General features: G+C 47.8%; 1 protein-coding gene across 6 annotated transcripts in view; it reads right to left on the reverse strand.

Annotated features, from left to right (window-relative positions):
* adam23a (ADAM metallopeptidase domain 23a) overlaps window positions 1-13,693 on the reverse strand; it is a 305,906-nt gene that overhangs the window by 147,873 nt on the left and 144,340 nt on the right. For all 6 annotated transcript variants that reach the window (XM_043693275.2, XM_043693274.2, XM_043693276.2 and 3 more), the window contains exons 22-24: window positions 12,559-12,678; window positions 11,677-11,845; window positions 7,538-7,649 (exon numbers count right to left, since the gene is read on the reverse strand). In XM_043693275.2, the coding sequence (XP_043549210.2) occupies window positions 7,538-7,649; window positions 11,677-11,845; window positions 12,559-12,678 (401 nt within the window). The remainder of the gene's footprint in view (window positions 1-7,537; window positions 7,650-11,676; window positions 11,846-12,558; window positions 12,679-13,693) is intronic.

Below are 13,693 nucleotides of genomic sequence, written 5' to 3' on the forward strand. Positions count from 1 at the left end.
GTGGGGTGGGGGCAGAGAAATTGAGGCGACCAATGTCACATCAACTGTTCTCAACAAACAGATCGAGTGCAGGTAAAAGGCTAGAAGGACGGGTCCAGGTGGAAAGAGGGTGTTGGTGCTTGGCAAAGGGGTCTGTGGATGGGGAGAGGACTCTTGTCCAAAGAAATGGGCACGGAGGCAAAGACGATGGAAGAGGAATTCAGCTTCATGCCATGCCCAAAATTCATTAAGGTGGGGGTGTAGAGGGATACAGCTAAAGCTTCAATGAGATCTGGTGGCCCATCAATATCTGAGAAATCCATAGAATCGGTGCTAACTCTATTTGATGAGTTCTGTGAGGACCACAGGTTGACTGTGACCCATACTTCCCACCTATCTGAATGTCAGAATATAAGTTGTGCATATCTTGTAGAGTGTTTTACAAGTTCTAACTTTGTGTTGTAAACGGTATTTTGTTTGACCTGTGCAATCTAGTGGCTTTGGTCATTTAGTAAGTATCTGGGATCTCAAACTTTATCTACTTAAAAAAGAAGCTCACTAGTCATTAGCCAGATATTAAATTAACTTGGTTAAAAAGGAAAGGGAAATTTAGAATGAAAAGATACAATGCAAGGTGCTTCCATATGTTGGTCCCAATTTAATTGTATATGAACAGGAAACGTTTAGATGGATATGGGCCAAGTGCTGGCAAATGGGACTAGATTAGTTTAGGATATCTGGTCAGCATGGATGAGTTGGACCAAAGGGTCTGTTTCCATGCTGTACAGCTCTATGACTCTACAGCGTCATGACTTCAGCTACATGTAAACTGAATCAACACAAAACAAAATACCCTCCAAGAGCAAAGTTATGCAATTAAGGGAATCTAACAATATTGTAAAGAACCCAGTGCAGGGTTCCCCTGTGGTCGTTCCCCTAAAAAATAAATATACAGCTTTGGAAACTGTTGGGGGGGACAGCGTTGCAGGTGTAAGCTGCAGTGAAGGGGTCTGTGGCTCTGAGACTCAGAAGGGAAAGGGGGAGAGGAGGAGAGCGCTAGTTATAGGGGACTCTCTAGTTAGAGGGACGGACAGGCGGTTCTGTGGACATGGGCGAGACTCACGGATGGTTTGTTGCCTCCCGGGTGCTAGGGTCCGAGACGTCTCAGACCGTGTCTTCAGAATCCTTAAGGGGGAGGGTGTGCAGCCAGAAGTCGTGGTGCACATTGGCACCAACGACATAGGTAGGAAGAGGGGTGGGGAGGTCATTCAAGAGCTCAAGGAGTTAGGCTGGAAGCTAAAAGCTAGGACAGACAGAGTCGTCATCTCTGGGTTGTTGCCGGTGCCACGTGACAGTGAGGCAAAGAATAGGGAGAGAGTGCAGTTGAACACGTGGCTGCAAGGCTGGTGTAGGAGGGAGGGCTTCAGATATTTGGACAATTGGACTGCATTCTGGGAAGGTGGGACCTGTACAAACAGGACGGGTTGCACCTGAACCAGAAGGGCACCAATATCCTGGGGGGTAGGTTTGCTAGCACTCTTCGGGGGGGTTTAAACTAATTTGGCAGGGGGATGGGATCCGGACTTGTAGTCCAGCAAGTAGGTTAGCTGTTTGTCAGGATGCCCAAGACTGTAGGGGGGCTGTGGAGAAGGTAGCACTGACAGGGACTACTAGCGGACACAGAGATGGGCTCAAGTGCGTATACATCAACGCAAGGAGTATCAGAAATAAGGTGGGTGAACTTAAGGCGTGGATCGGTACCTGGGACTACGATGTTGTGGCCATCACGGAAACGTGGATAGAAGAGAGACAGGAATGGTTGTTGGAGGTTCCTGGTTACAGGTGTTTCAGTAAGATTAGGGAGGGTGGGAAAAAAGGAGGGGGGGTGGCATTGCTAATTAGAAATGGTATAACGGCTGCAGAAAGGAAGTTTGAGGGGGATCTGCCTCTGGAGGTAGTATGGGCTGAAGTCAGAAATAGGAAAGGTGCAGTCACCTTGTTGGGTGTTTACTATAGGCCCCCCAATAGCAGCAGAGATGTGGAGAAACAGATTGGGAAACAGATTTTGGAAAGGTGCAGAAGCCACAGGGTCGTAGTCATGGGCGACTTCAACTTCCCAAATATTGATTGGAAGCTCTTTAGATCAAGTAGATTGGATGGGGCGGTGTTTGTGCGGTGTGTCCAGGAAGCTTTTCTAACGCAGTATGTAGATTGTCCAACCAGAGGGGAGGCCATATTGGATTTGGTACTCGGTAATGAACCGGGACAAGTGGTGGGCTTGTTAGTGGGTGAACATTTTGGTGATGGTGACCACAATTCTGTGACTTTCACCTTGGTTATGGAGAGAGATAGGTGCGCACAACAAGGTAGATTTTATAATTGGGGGAAGGGAAATTACGATGCTGTAAGGCAGGATTTGAGGAGCATACGTTGGGAGCATAGGCTGTCAGGGAAGGATGTGGTGGAAATGTGGAACTTTTTCAAAGAGCAGATACGACATGTCCATGATATGTATGTACCTATCAGGCAGGAAAGAAATGGTCGTGTGAGGGAGCCTTGGTTGACGAGAGAGGTTGAATGTCTGGTAAAGAGGAAGAAGGAGGCTTACATAAGGTTGAGGAAACAGGATTCAGACAGAGCAATGGAGGGATACAGGATAGCCAGAAGGGACCTGAAGAAAGGGATTAGGAGAGCTAAGAGAGGGCATGAAAAATCGTTGGCGGATAGGATCAAGGATAACCCCAAGGCATTTTATGCGTATGTGAGAAACCAGAGAATGATGAGAACGAGGGTAGGTCCGATCAAGGACAGTAGTGGGAGACTGTGTATTGAGTCGGAAGAGATAGGAGAGGTCTTGAACAAGTACTTCTCTTCAGTATTTACGAACGAGAGGGACCGTATTGTAGAAGAGGAGAGTGTGAAATGGACTGGTAAGCTAGAAGAGATACCTGTTAGAAAGGAAGATGTGTTGGACATTTTGAACAACTTGAGGATAGACAAGTCCCCCGGGCCTGACGGGATATATCCTAGGATTATGTGGGAAGCAAGAGAGGAAATTGCAGTACCGTTGGCAATGATCTTCTCGTCTTCACTGGCAAAGGGGGTGGTACCAGGGAACTGGAGAGTAGCGAATGTTGTGCCCCTGTTCAAAAAAGGGAATAGGGATAACCCCGGGAATTACAGGCCTGTTAGTCTTACTTCTGTGGTAGGCAAAGTAATGGAAAGGGTACTGAGGGATAGGATTTATGAGTATCTGGAAAGACACTGCTTGATTAGGGACAGCCAGCACGGATTTGTGAAGGGTAGGTCTTGCCTTACAAGTCTTATTGAATTCTTCGAGGAGGTGACCAAGCATGTGGATGAGGGAAGAGCAGTGGATGTAGTGTACATGGATTTCAGTAAGGCATTTGATAAGGTTCCCCATGGTAGGCTTATGCGGAAAGTCAGGAAGCATGGGATAGAGGGAAATTTGGCCAATTGGATAGAAAACTGGCTAACCGGTCGAAGGCAGAGAGTGGTGGTCGATGGTAAATACTCAGCCTGGAGCCCAGTTACAAGTGGAGTTCCGCAGGGATCAGTTCTGAGTCCTCTGCTGTTTGTAATTTTTATTAATGACTTAGATGAGGGAGTCGAAGGGTGGGTCAGTAAATTTGCAGATGATACGAAGATAGGTGGAGTTGTGGACAGTGAGGAGGGCTGTTGTCGGCTGCAGAGGGACTTGGATATGATGCAGAGCTGGGCTGAGGAGTGGCAGATGGAGTTCAACCCTGCCAAGTGTGAGGTTGTCCATTTTGGAAGAACAAATAAGAATGCGGAATACAGGGTTAATGGTAGGGTTCTTAGTCAGGTGGAGGAACAGAGGGATCTTGGGGTCTATGTACATAGATCTTTGAAGGTTGCCACTCAGGTGGATAGAGTTTGTAAGAAGGCCTATGGAGTATTATCGTTCATTAGCAGAGGGATTGAATTCAAGAGTCGTGAAGTGATGTTGCAGCTGTACAGGACTTTGGTTAGGCCACAGTTGGAGTACTGTGTGCAGTTCTGGTCGCCTCACTATAGGAAAGATGTGGAAGCTTTGGAGAGGGTGCAGAGAAGATTTACCAGGATGTTGCCTGGAATGGAGAGGAAGTCGTACGAGGATAGGTTGAGAGTTCTCGGCCTTTTCTCGTTGGAACGGCGAAGGATGAGGGGTGACTTGATAGAGGTTTATAAGATGATCAGAGGAATAGATAGAGTAGACAGTCAGAAACTTTTTCCCCAGGTACAACAGAGTGTTACAAGGGGACATAAATTTAAGGTGAAGGGTGGAAGGTATAGGGGAGATGTCAGGGGTGAGTTCTTTACCCAGAGAGTGGTGGGGGCATGGAATGCGCTGCCCGTGGGAGTGGTGGAGTCGGAATCATTGGCGACCTTTAAGCGGCATTTGGATAGGTACATGGATGGGTACTTAATCTAGGTTAGAAGTTCGGCACAACATCGTGGGCCGAAGGGCCTGTTCTGTGCTGTATTGTTCTATGTTCTATGAAAAAACAATGAATGGCTATGTTGGCCAAATATTAACGTTTGACCTTTGCATTCTTAGCAAAGGGGTCTTATGGCACAGTGGGTAATGCACCAGAGCGCTTGGGTTTGAATCAGGACATGTTAGCTAGGTGGGCTGTGTTCATAACATTGCCAAACAGGTTCATTATTAACCTGTAAATCCTTTCAACCCGCCCTCCAGCCACACACACACACACACACCAACCGCAGACAATGACAGCAGGAAGAAAGCAATTGGAACTAGACCATCACTGCAGGCTACCACGTGCATGTATCCAGCTGGAGCAGCTTGAGCTCCATGGATTGTTGGCCTGGGTAAGACTGGCTCAATTCCATTGTGGTTTGGGGCCCACCTTTCCCCAGCCACCCCCCTACTCCTTCCCACATGCTGGAGGCTGAACTGAAGACATTGCTGAGTAAGGAGCTTTGATTCTTAAATTAACACGATGCAGAGTGGCTCTCTTTGCTTGACGAATAGGAGGGAGTTGAAACTTTATTGCTGGAACAGCACAGCAGGTCAGGCAGCATCCAGGGAACAGGAGATTCGACGTTTCGGGCACAGGCCCTTCTTCAGGAATCCTGAAGAAGGGCCTGTGCCCGAAACGTCGAATCTCCTGTTCCCTGGATGCTGCCTGACCTGCTGTGCTGTTCCAGCAATAAAGTTTCAACTTTGATCTCCAGCATCTGCAGACCTCACTTTCTCCTCGAATAGGAGGGAGCACTTAGTGAGAAAATCCATTCAAGAGTGCTAGGCACTCAAGCCAAGTTATGGAGCCATGATCCCCAGCTGTAAGAATGGAATACTGTTAAATCTGAATAAATACTAAATAAAAACCGAAAGGATTGTGGATGCTGGCAGCAGCTGATTAACTTGCTTTCTGAGCTCAAAACTGATTTGAAATTCAGCGGTTAAAATCTGCAAGGTTTAATCACGCGTGTTGCTGAATGTACTATTCCTCATTGTATAGTTTAAAAAATCAGTCACATTCTATTTTGTGAAATGAATTGATTCCAGGAGTAAATTGAATGAAATAAGGCAACGAATGCAAATGCATGGAAGCTTGCGCTACCCACTACTGTGATGACCTGGCTGAGATCTGTTAAATTGTCTATTACATTCTGGGGCTCACTACTCTGGGCCTAGCCTTGACATTGAACTGGATTTGTTTAGGCAAAGCAGCAGAGACTAGAGATTGCTTTTGTAGAGATCATTTTGGGTTCGGCTACAAAATAACATACAGGAAAATAAAACAGGATCTGTGAGAAGACTTTGCTTCAGTGACTACGAGGTTTTAAAACCAGATGTCTAATGTAAAGTAGCAGTGGACCTCTGTTTGACCTCAGAGGCTTCCAGTGAAAGGGCATTTGGGGATTGGTTAATCATCATTCCTTTACACAGGCTTCTCGTTGTGCTCATCAAGATGAGGGAGGTGGACGCAGGAAGATTTCCGTTTCAGGGATCCAGTGTTAAATCAATCACCCCCGAGGTGGTCAGGACACTCCCTTTTAACATGTGATAATAATGGACATGAGCTCAACTAGAGAACCACAGCCGTGTACAGTGCCAGTGTGACCATTCACGGCCATTACCCGGGTCAACTCTCTGATGGCAACCACTGTACCAATCTAGGGATTGTGTCCAATTCTATGGATATCCCCCAAGCACAATTTGGTGAGGACAATCAGTGAACATCAAGTGTGTAGGTCCCCAGACTCGCAATTTAAGGAGATGTTTGGATTTGCCCCCAGTTCAGGGTGACTATTGCACTGTGGCACCCGGTCACTACTCAGCCTTATGGCAAACAAATAGAACTGAGTCATTAGGGACTATCAATCCTACCACTGCTGGTGTGGGACACCATATTGCACTGCCTATCACAGTAGCTGTTATAACCGGTGCAGCAGCACAATGTAAACTATACCTATTAGATGTGATCATGGGCAAAAACATCTTCTTCCAGTCACCTTATTATTTAATGCCCCTACCCATTGGGTCCTGGTTCAATCCCCTCAATCATTTACCTTCAATGAACCATTCTACTTAACCCTTTGTCAAGCTCGACATTCTAAACTCTCCTCCCTCACTGTCTCTACCTCTTGTGCGCTCCTTTTTGTTCACTATCCTAACTCCTATCTACCTTCCAATCTTTCTCTGTATTGGATTGCTCCTGCTATTCCTGATGGGCAAGTACAATTTTGCAAAGGTCGCACCTCTCCAGTCAGCTTCGAGTGAAATAAGATGCCACAGTCCATTCCATTCCCTCGCTCCCCCACATCCTGTTAGGCTGCCTCTTCCTTCAGCCCCCTACCCCTTGCTTCCCAAAGCTTCCAAAGGACCCTGCTCTTCAACTGCCTCTCCTCAGCTTTTCAGAAAGGGTTTCTAAACTCCCCCCTCCTGGTGGCTTCCAAGCGCTAAGCTCTGGGAGACACTGTAATGATGGACAGAAGTGCAATGATGGAGATATGTGAACTGCTGGGCCAAGGGAACACTGGTCTCCGTTGCGTATTTTTTCCACCTGCCAATAAATGAGACCATGGAAAGGACAGGTTCAGGCTATCTGACTCCACCACAGACAGCTCCAGCTCTGGCACAGACGAGGGAGACGGTGGGAGGGCAGCATCCTTTCGAACTCCTTCTGGACCGAGAACCACGTCAGATATCCCCCTCAGCCTCCCCAGACAACTAGACAGAGAACAATGATGGTAACACTCACCCAAGAGTCCCCCAAGGAACCAAGGTGTAAAGGCGTTAAAGGATGAGCGAGGAGAAGACACGGAATGATGTATTAAAGGTGAGAAAGAAATGCAAAAGACGCGTGGGCAGCAACCATGTCTCCTCCAATAGCTGCCCTGCCTTCCCTGTCCTTTCAAGTTCCAATCTGTGAAAATGTCGAGTTGGAAATTCCGCGCGCTACCACACCCCCCCCCCCACCCCACGACAGATAAATGCAACAAGAAAAGGCAGAGGAACACCGAGAACATTGCAACAAGAGGCTGGGAGTGAAGTTAAACAAACCCTTGGGGCCTTCCGGTGGTGGCTTTGCCTCATCACGTTTGGGGTCGTACATGCTGCAGTCCGTCCCGGCCCAGGTACCCTCGCAGATGCAGGTCGCTTCGTTACTGCATAGCTGCAACAGATCGGAGTCAAATCAACAGCAAATCTGTGCCCGGGACGCACACACAATCCTACCATCCACAAGGACTCTTCCCAATATTTATAGATGCACCATAGAAAGTAACCTCTCTGTATTCGTCACAGTGTGGTATGCCAACTGATCTGCCCAGACCATAAGAAACTACACAGAGTTGTAAACACAGCCCAGTCCATTATGCAAACCAGCTTTCCATCCACTGACTCAATCTATAATTCCTCAGGAAAGCAGCCTACACAATCAAAGATCCCACCCCAACTCTGGTTATGCTCTCTTCCGTTGGGCAGAAGGTATAAAAGTTTGAATACACTGTTTTCAAACTTTTAAATGGATCACTCGAATGATAATTCTGACCTCTCTCTCTGCAGCTGTAACTCTGCATTCTGTTCAGCTGCCCTGATGCACCTTCTATGGTATGATCTGCCCGCACAGCACACAAAACAAGACTTTTCAATTTATCTCGGTACAGGTGACAACAATAAATCAAACTCAAACAGACACTCGAAAGGACCACCTTCCAGCTCACTCCTCCGACATGTTTTAGATGTTGGGACTGCTCTCCTGGATACATCTCAAGAAAAACACCCCCTCTAAGCCCTTAACACCACGGCTATCCCAGTTTATATTGGGAAAGTTGAAATCCCCTAGTATAATACCTGATTATTACACTTACACATCCCTGTCAACTGTCTACATATTTGCTCCTCTACTTCCTGCTGATTCGTTACTCTGAGTGAAGTGGCTGCTCCCTTAACATTCCTATGTTCTACCCACCAAGTCTCATTTGAAGAGCTTTCCAAGATATTGTCTCTCCCTATTGCAGTGATTAACTCCTTCATTGATAGTACTACACTGCCATTTCCTTTCCCGCCCTCCTCTGTCTTGCCCGAAGATCCCATACCCCGGAATATTGAATTGCCACTCTAGACCTTCCCTCAACTGTGATGGCAGTAACATCTTGCCTCCATGTGTCAATCCACGCCATTAACTCATCAGTCTTACCGACTGAAGTAAAGACCATCCAGCCTTGCCTTACTCTCTTGACACTCAATGTGGCTGAACTCACTGTCACTTGCTTCCATTGTTGTAGCATGATGTGTCTCTGTTTCATTGATATTCTGTGTCCCCCCTTCCCCCCACCGCCAGACCAGTTTAAACGCCTCCCAACAGCAGTAGCAAACCTTCCTGCAAGGATGTTGGCCCCAACGTGGTCCAGGTGCTGACAGTCCCATTTGTACACACCCCAACAGTCCCAGTGACCCAGGAATCTAAAACCCTCCCTCATGCACCAACTCTTAAGCTACACATTCATCTATCCTATTTCTAAACTCGCTCAAATGTGGCATTGTGAGGAATTCAGAGATTACAACCATTGAGGCCCTGCTTTTTCACCTACTGCCTGGCTCCCTGACGTCTTGATGCAAAACCTCATTCCTCAATTCACCCACAAAAATATTTTTCTCCAGGAGAGACAAATCTGCGTCCCATGCCTGATGGCTGTTCTTGTAAGATCCTCCGAAGTGTGGGGGCAGCCAATTAAGGACGGGGGTTTCTGAGGCCCAGCTTTGGAAAAGAGGACAGCCTTACTAGGCCGGGGAGACAGCCAGGCAGGAGAGCACAAGGCCTCAAAAACACAAAGGTGTCCTCTGAGCCTGGCAACAGTGTTAAACATGCTGAGGGTCGAAGCCTGCACGCCCCTTGGGGGAGAACAGGGAAGTGGGAGGGAAAGGACATGCACCTCCTGGGTATGTGGCCTTTAGCTGCCCACAGCACCATCAAAGGAGCATGGCGATGGCAAATCGGCCTGCCACCGAGGGTGCCCCTGTCAAACCTGGCACTCAGGGAGCAGCCACCACACTAAATACACTCAAAATCCATAATATCTGGCTACACACTCCTGCCAGGCCACTAGCCTGGTCCTCCCATAGTTCACCCACCTTTGGAGATGGCAGTGCTTCAGATCAACTGTCAAGATGTCCTTCTTCCCTCACGATCCTGCCTCCACGGGCCTTGTAAGATTCTGCCCATGTTTTTGTAACCCTCTTTTTTTTTTAAAAAAGTCAATTTTTAAAGTTCATTCACAGAATGCAGGCATCACCGGCTAAGCCAGCATTTATTGCTCATCCCTAATTACCCAGAAGGCAATGTAAGAGTCAACCACATTGCTGTGGGTTTGGAGTCACGGTAGGCCAGACCAGGTAAGGATGGCATTAGTGAACCACGTTAGTGAACCACGTGGGGCTTTTCCTCATCCCCATTGGGCATTTGATCTATGGTCATCATTGGACTGTTAATTCCAGATATTTATTGAATTCAAATTCCATCATCTGCCCATGGTGCAGAACACTACCTGGGCCTCTGGATTAACAATCCAGCGATAATACCACTGCCTCCCCATGAGCAGGATAAGAAGGACGCTGCAAAGCAGACTTTAATGACATTGCCTTCAAAGAGCAGTACCATGAACCATAAGGATGGGCAAAGTTCCTAATTCCCTGAAAGTGCATTTCTATGAAATTTGTTCCCAGCTCTGGGACTACGTCGACTGGCCAGCGCAAAGATAAACGTTTGCAAACAATGAGCAATCATCTCAGCTGCTAACGCCTCGAACTTTATTGAATCTGCGTCTGGAGGAATTACTCAGCTCTTTGCAGTAATGTAGCACCGGGCATCTCTCCGTTAAATTCAGACCCTCCGAATTCTCAGTCAATCCACTACCGGCCAATGACTTTTCAAAACGGAGTGACCTTTGCAAAAGCGCACAGCATGAATGGAAGGGCTGGGGAGGGGAGCAGCAGTGAAGCAAAAACAGGGGAGGGGGGGGAAGCAGAACTGGAGGAAGAAAGCAAAAGGAGACAACAGCAAGCACAGCTTGAGAGGGAGGAAATGAGGAAAAGGTCATCCCTCCACCAGACACTCTCCTCCCAACACCAATGTGAATTCGGCTCTAACATGGACTCCTCCACCTGAGGGGTATTTAACCCCCCCACCCCGAGGGCATGTTCCACAGTGCCTCCCTCGGTCCCCAAATATAAATCGGGTGGTTGGCTATCGCCTGTTACACCCTACAAAACACAACCACAGAAGCTCAGAGCACAGAACGTGCCCCTGCCCGGTTATTTGAACGGCCAATCCGGTTTGCCCTAAATCTTGTGCCATTTACAGAGCATTATGATGCAGGAGACCATTCGGCCCAGTGCACTAGCAGCAGCTATTACTAACTACCAACCTTTTGCCTCCTCCTCCTCCATACCCCTGCATACCGTTAACATCCAAAAAGAGAATCCATTGCCCTCTTGAATCCAATTCCCTCTTTCCCCATGAACCCTTCACTTCTTGTTCCTGCTGAATTTGCTCCCTTTTCTCCTCTTCAGTTCCCGCTGCCATTCTTCCCTTTCCCTGGCAAGATATATCAACCCCTCCTCCAGCCCGCCACTGAGGAGATAAATCTGCACTAAGGCTATTCGCTTCATATGCTTCGCCAATCCCAAGCCACAGATGTGGAATGTCCCACATTCCTCCTTTTTTGGACTGGGGGGGGGAGGTGGAAGGGTTGCCAAAGAAAGACCTTGCATTTACATAGCACCTTTCCCAATCTCAAGACATTCCAAAGCGCCTTATGTGAAGAATTTGTTGAAGGGTGCTGTTTCCCACATGCGGCAGCACATTGCAATAACGTGACACAAACCGCACTGCATCTGGGGTTTTGGGTGACGTTGCTGGAGGGCTGGGTGCTACTCACAAATAGCTCCCCCTGAGCTGGGAGAGAGAGCAAGCAGAGCACCATTCTACCTGCACCTAAGTATCAGTATAGATCACATGCTATGAGACCTGAGCCTGTGACCTCTGAACTCAGCAGTCAAGAGGACAACCAACCAAGCTGCTCCTGACAACAGTGCCTTCCCCTGTTCAGGAAGAGGGGCTGATGGGAGGATTTTCCCATCAGACTCTGAGTCTAGCAGAGATACACTCAGCCGTGCACATGTTGGGCACACGTACTCACCCCATGGCCAGAGCATATCTTGGTCGCTGATCCACTGGGACAGCTACTGATGTTGAAGGAAGGAATGGGCTGGCACCTCCGATCCGTGCACATCATCGACGGCCCACAGGGCGTTCCATCCTCGACGTATCCCAGGTCTGTCCCGTCGTCCATAATAATGTGGCTGCCACTGAAGGAGAAGGAGCAACGGGATGGGTGAAAGAATTCAAAACCCGCCCAGTAAATGCAGAGTAAACATCAGAAAGAGGCATGACAGTGAGTCTGAGGAGCTTCATTAAAGCAGAGAGAGCTGGGAGGATGGAGAAGCTCCAAACTGGTGCGAGGAGAGCGTGTATGGATTAATCGGTCAATGCAGAGTTCATGCAGATAGGATTAGTTCAGGAAACCTCAATCATACAGTGCAATATGGTGGCAGCTGTGGTTATACAGGATAAACAGCAAAGTCCAGCCATAATCAGGAACCAGAGAAGGCAATATGCATTCATATATCACCTTTAACATTGCAAGTTTGCCAAATTTGGCAGAATGGGGGAGAGAATTTTAAAAACTGCACGTGCAGGATTTGGGAAAATTAGCACACATAGATTATACATGGGTATTACATATGCAAACATATATACACATGCACACATGTACACAAACATTTATTCACTCGCATGTATGGAGATAAAAAACACTGGTTACACAACTGCCAAGGAGATGAAAGAATACCCCTGCATTTTGCACACTGCACATGGCCCTCGTTTCAAAGCTCCATCATAAATAGCACAAAAAGAATGCGGCCCAGAAGGTTTTCAAATAGGCCTTTTCAATACCAAGCACTCAAAGAGTAGTCTGTCCCAACCCTGAGAAACAGAAGCCACCAGAACACTGAGTACCTACCTACAGTCCACCAGCTTGCCTTGGTGGTAGAAGGAGGTGGGTGTGATCTCACCGAGGAGACGGCCGATCCGCGGCACACGGCTAACGCCAGTGCAGAGCAGGTAGCCGCAGAAGACATCACTGCCGTGGAGAAGGTCAGAGGGTGTGCGATATCGGGGAAGGCAGCAGTGGTGGGAGGACAGAGAGAGAGAGAAAAACAAGGCTGTTGATACGACCACATGATCGGCAACTTACAGGCACTTCCATGCTCACGGAGTTACAGCCATAATCCTGCACTCCAGTCAGTGACAGCTCAGCAACTGACAGGGCAGCACACTATTTAAAAAAAAAATACAACTAATCCCCCCCCTTAGAGCAACGTTATTGCAGTTAGCCTCGTCTGTTCACATCCTGAGCTTGTACGTTCTCTGCAGCTCCCCGGGAGAATGGTTCGTGTAAAAGGCAGGGGAATCCAGATATTGAGGTTCATCTCTGCAACAGGGGCAAAGTGAAAACAAGGCCCCTGTCACCACAAGAGCACCGTATGTTCAGGTAAACAATTGCTCAATCTGTCGTTGATAGAGGTAATGAAGAGCTCTTTCCCTTGTTCACCACTTCCTCTCAACAAACCATTAGACGCTGAGGAAATATTCCCTTTCCCTGTTTGTTTCCTCTCTCTCTCGATGCTTCATGGAGCTGGAATAGAAACTGTCCCAAGTAACAACACAAGAAGGATAATATTATCTCAGCCCCCTGCTTGATACCTGACAGCCATAAAGCATCTTTGACATAATGAAATTCCCCTTCACAGGAGCATTTGCCACCTAGCTACCATACAGGGTCAAAGCAGTTGGTTTGAAGCACACTGAAGGAGGAATGCAAGTCCGAGAGCGGTGTAGGGAAGGTGAACTTAGATGCCAGGCAACTGAAGACATGGTTAAAAAAAACGGGAATGCTTAAGAGGCTGAGTGACCACAGTAGGAGAAAGTGAGGACTGCAGATGCTGGAGATCAGAGCTGAAAATGTGTTGCTGGAAAAACGTAGCAGTCAGGCAGCATCCAAGGAGCAGGAGAATCGACGTTTCGGGCATGAGCCCTTCTTCAGACCAGAGTGCAGAGATCTCCCTGGGTTAGAGTTAGAAAAAGGAAATGTCCTG

The sequence above is a fragment of the Chiloscyllium plagiosum genome, unplaced genomic scaffold (assembly GCF_037043375.1).
Source record: "Chiloscyllium plagiosum isolate Xiang-an unplaced genomic scaffold, Cpla_swu_hap1 HiC_scaffold_7, whole genome shotgun sequence".
NCBI lineage: Eukaryota > Metazoa > Chordata > Chondrichthyes > Orectolobiformes > Hemiscylliidae > Chiloscyllium > Chiloscyllium plagiosum.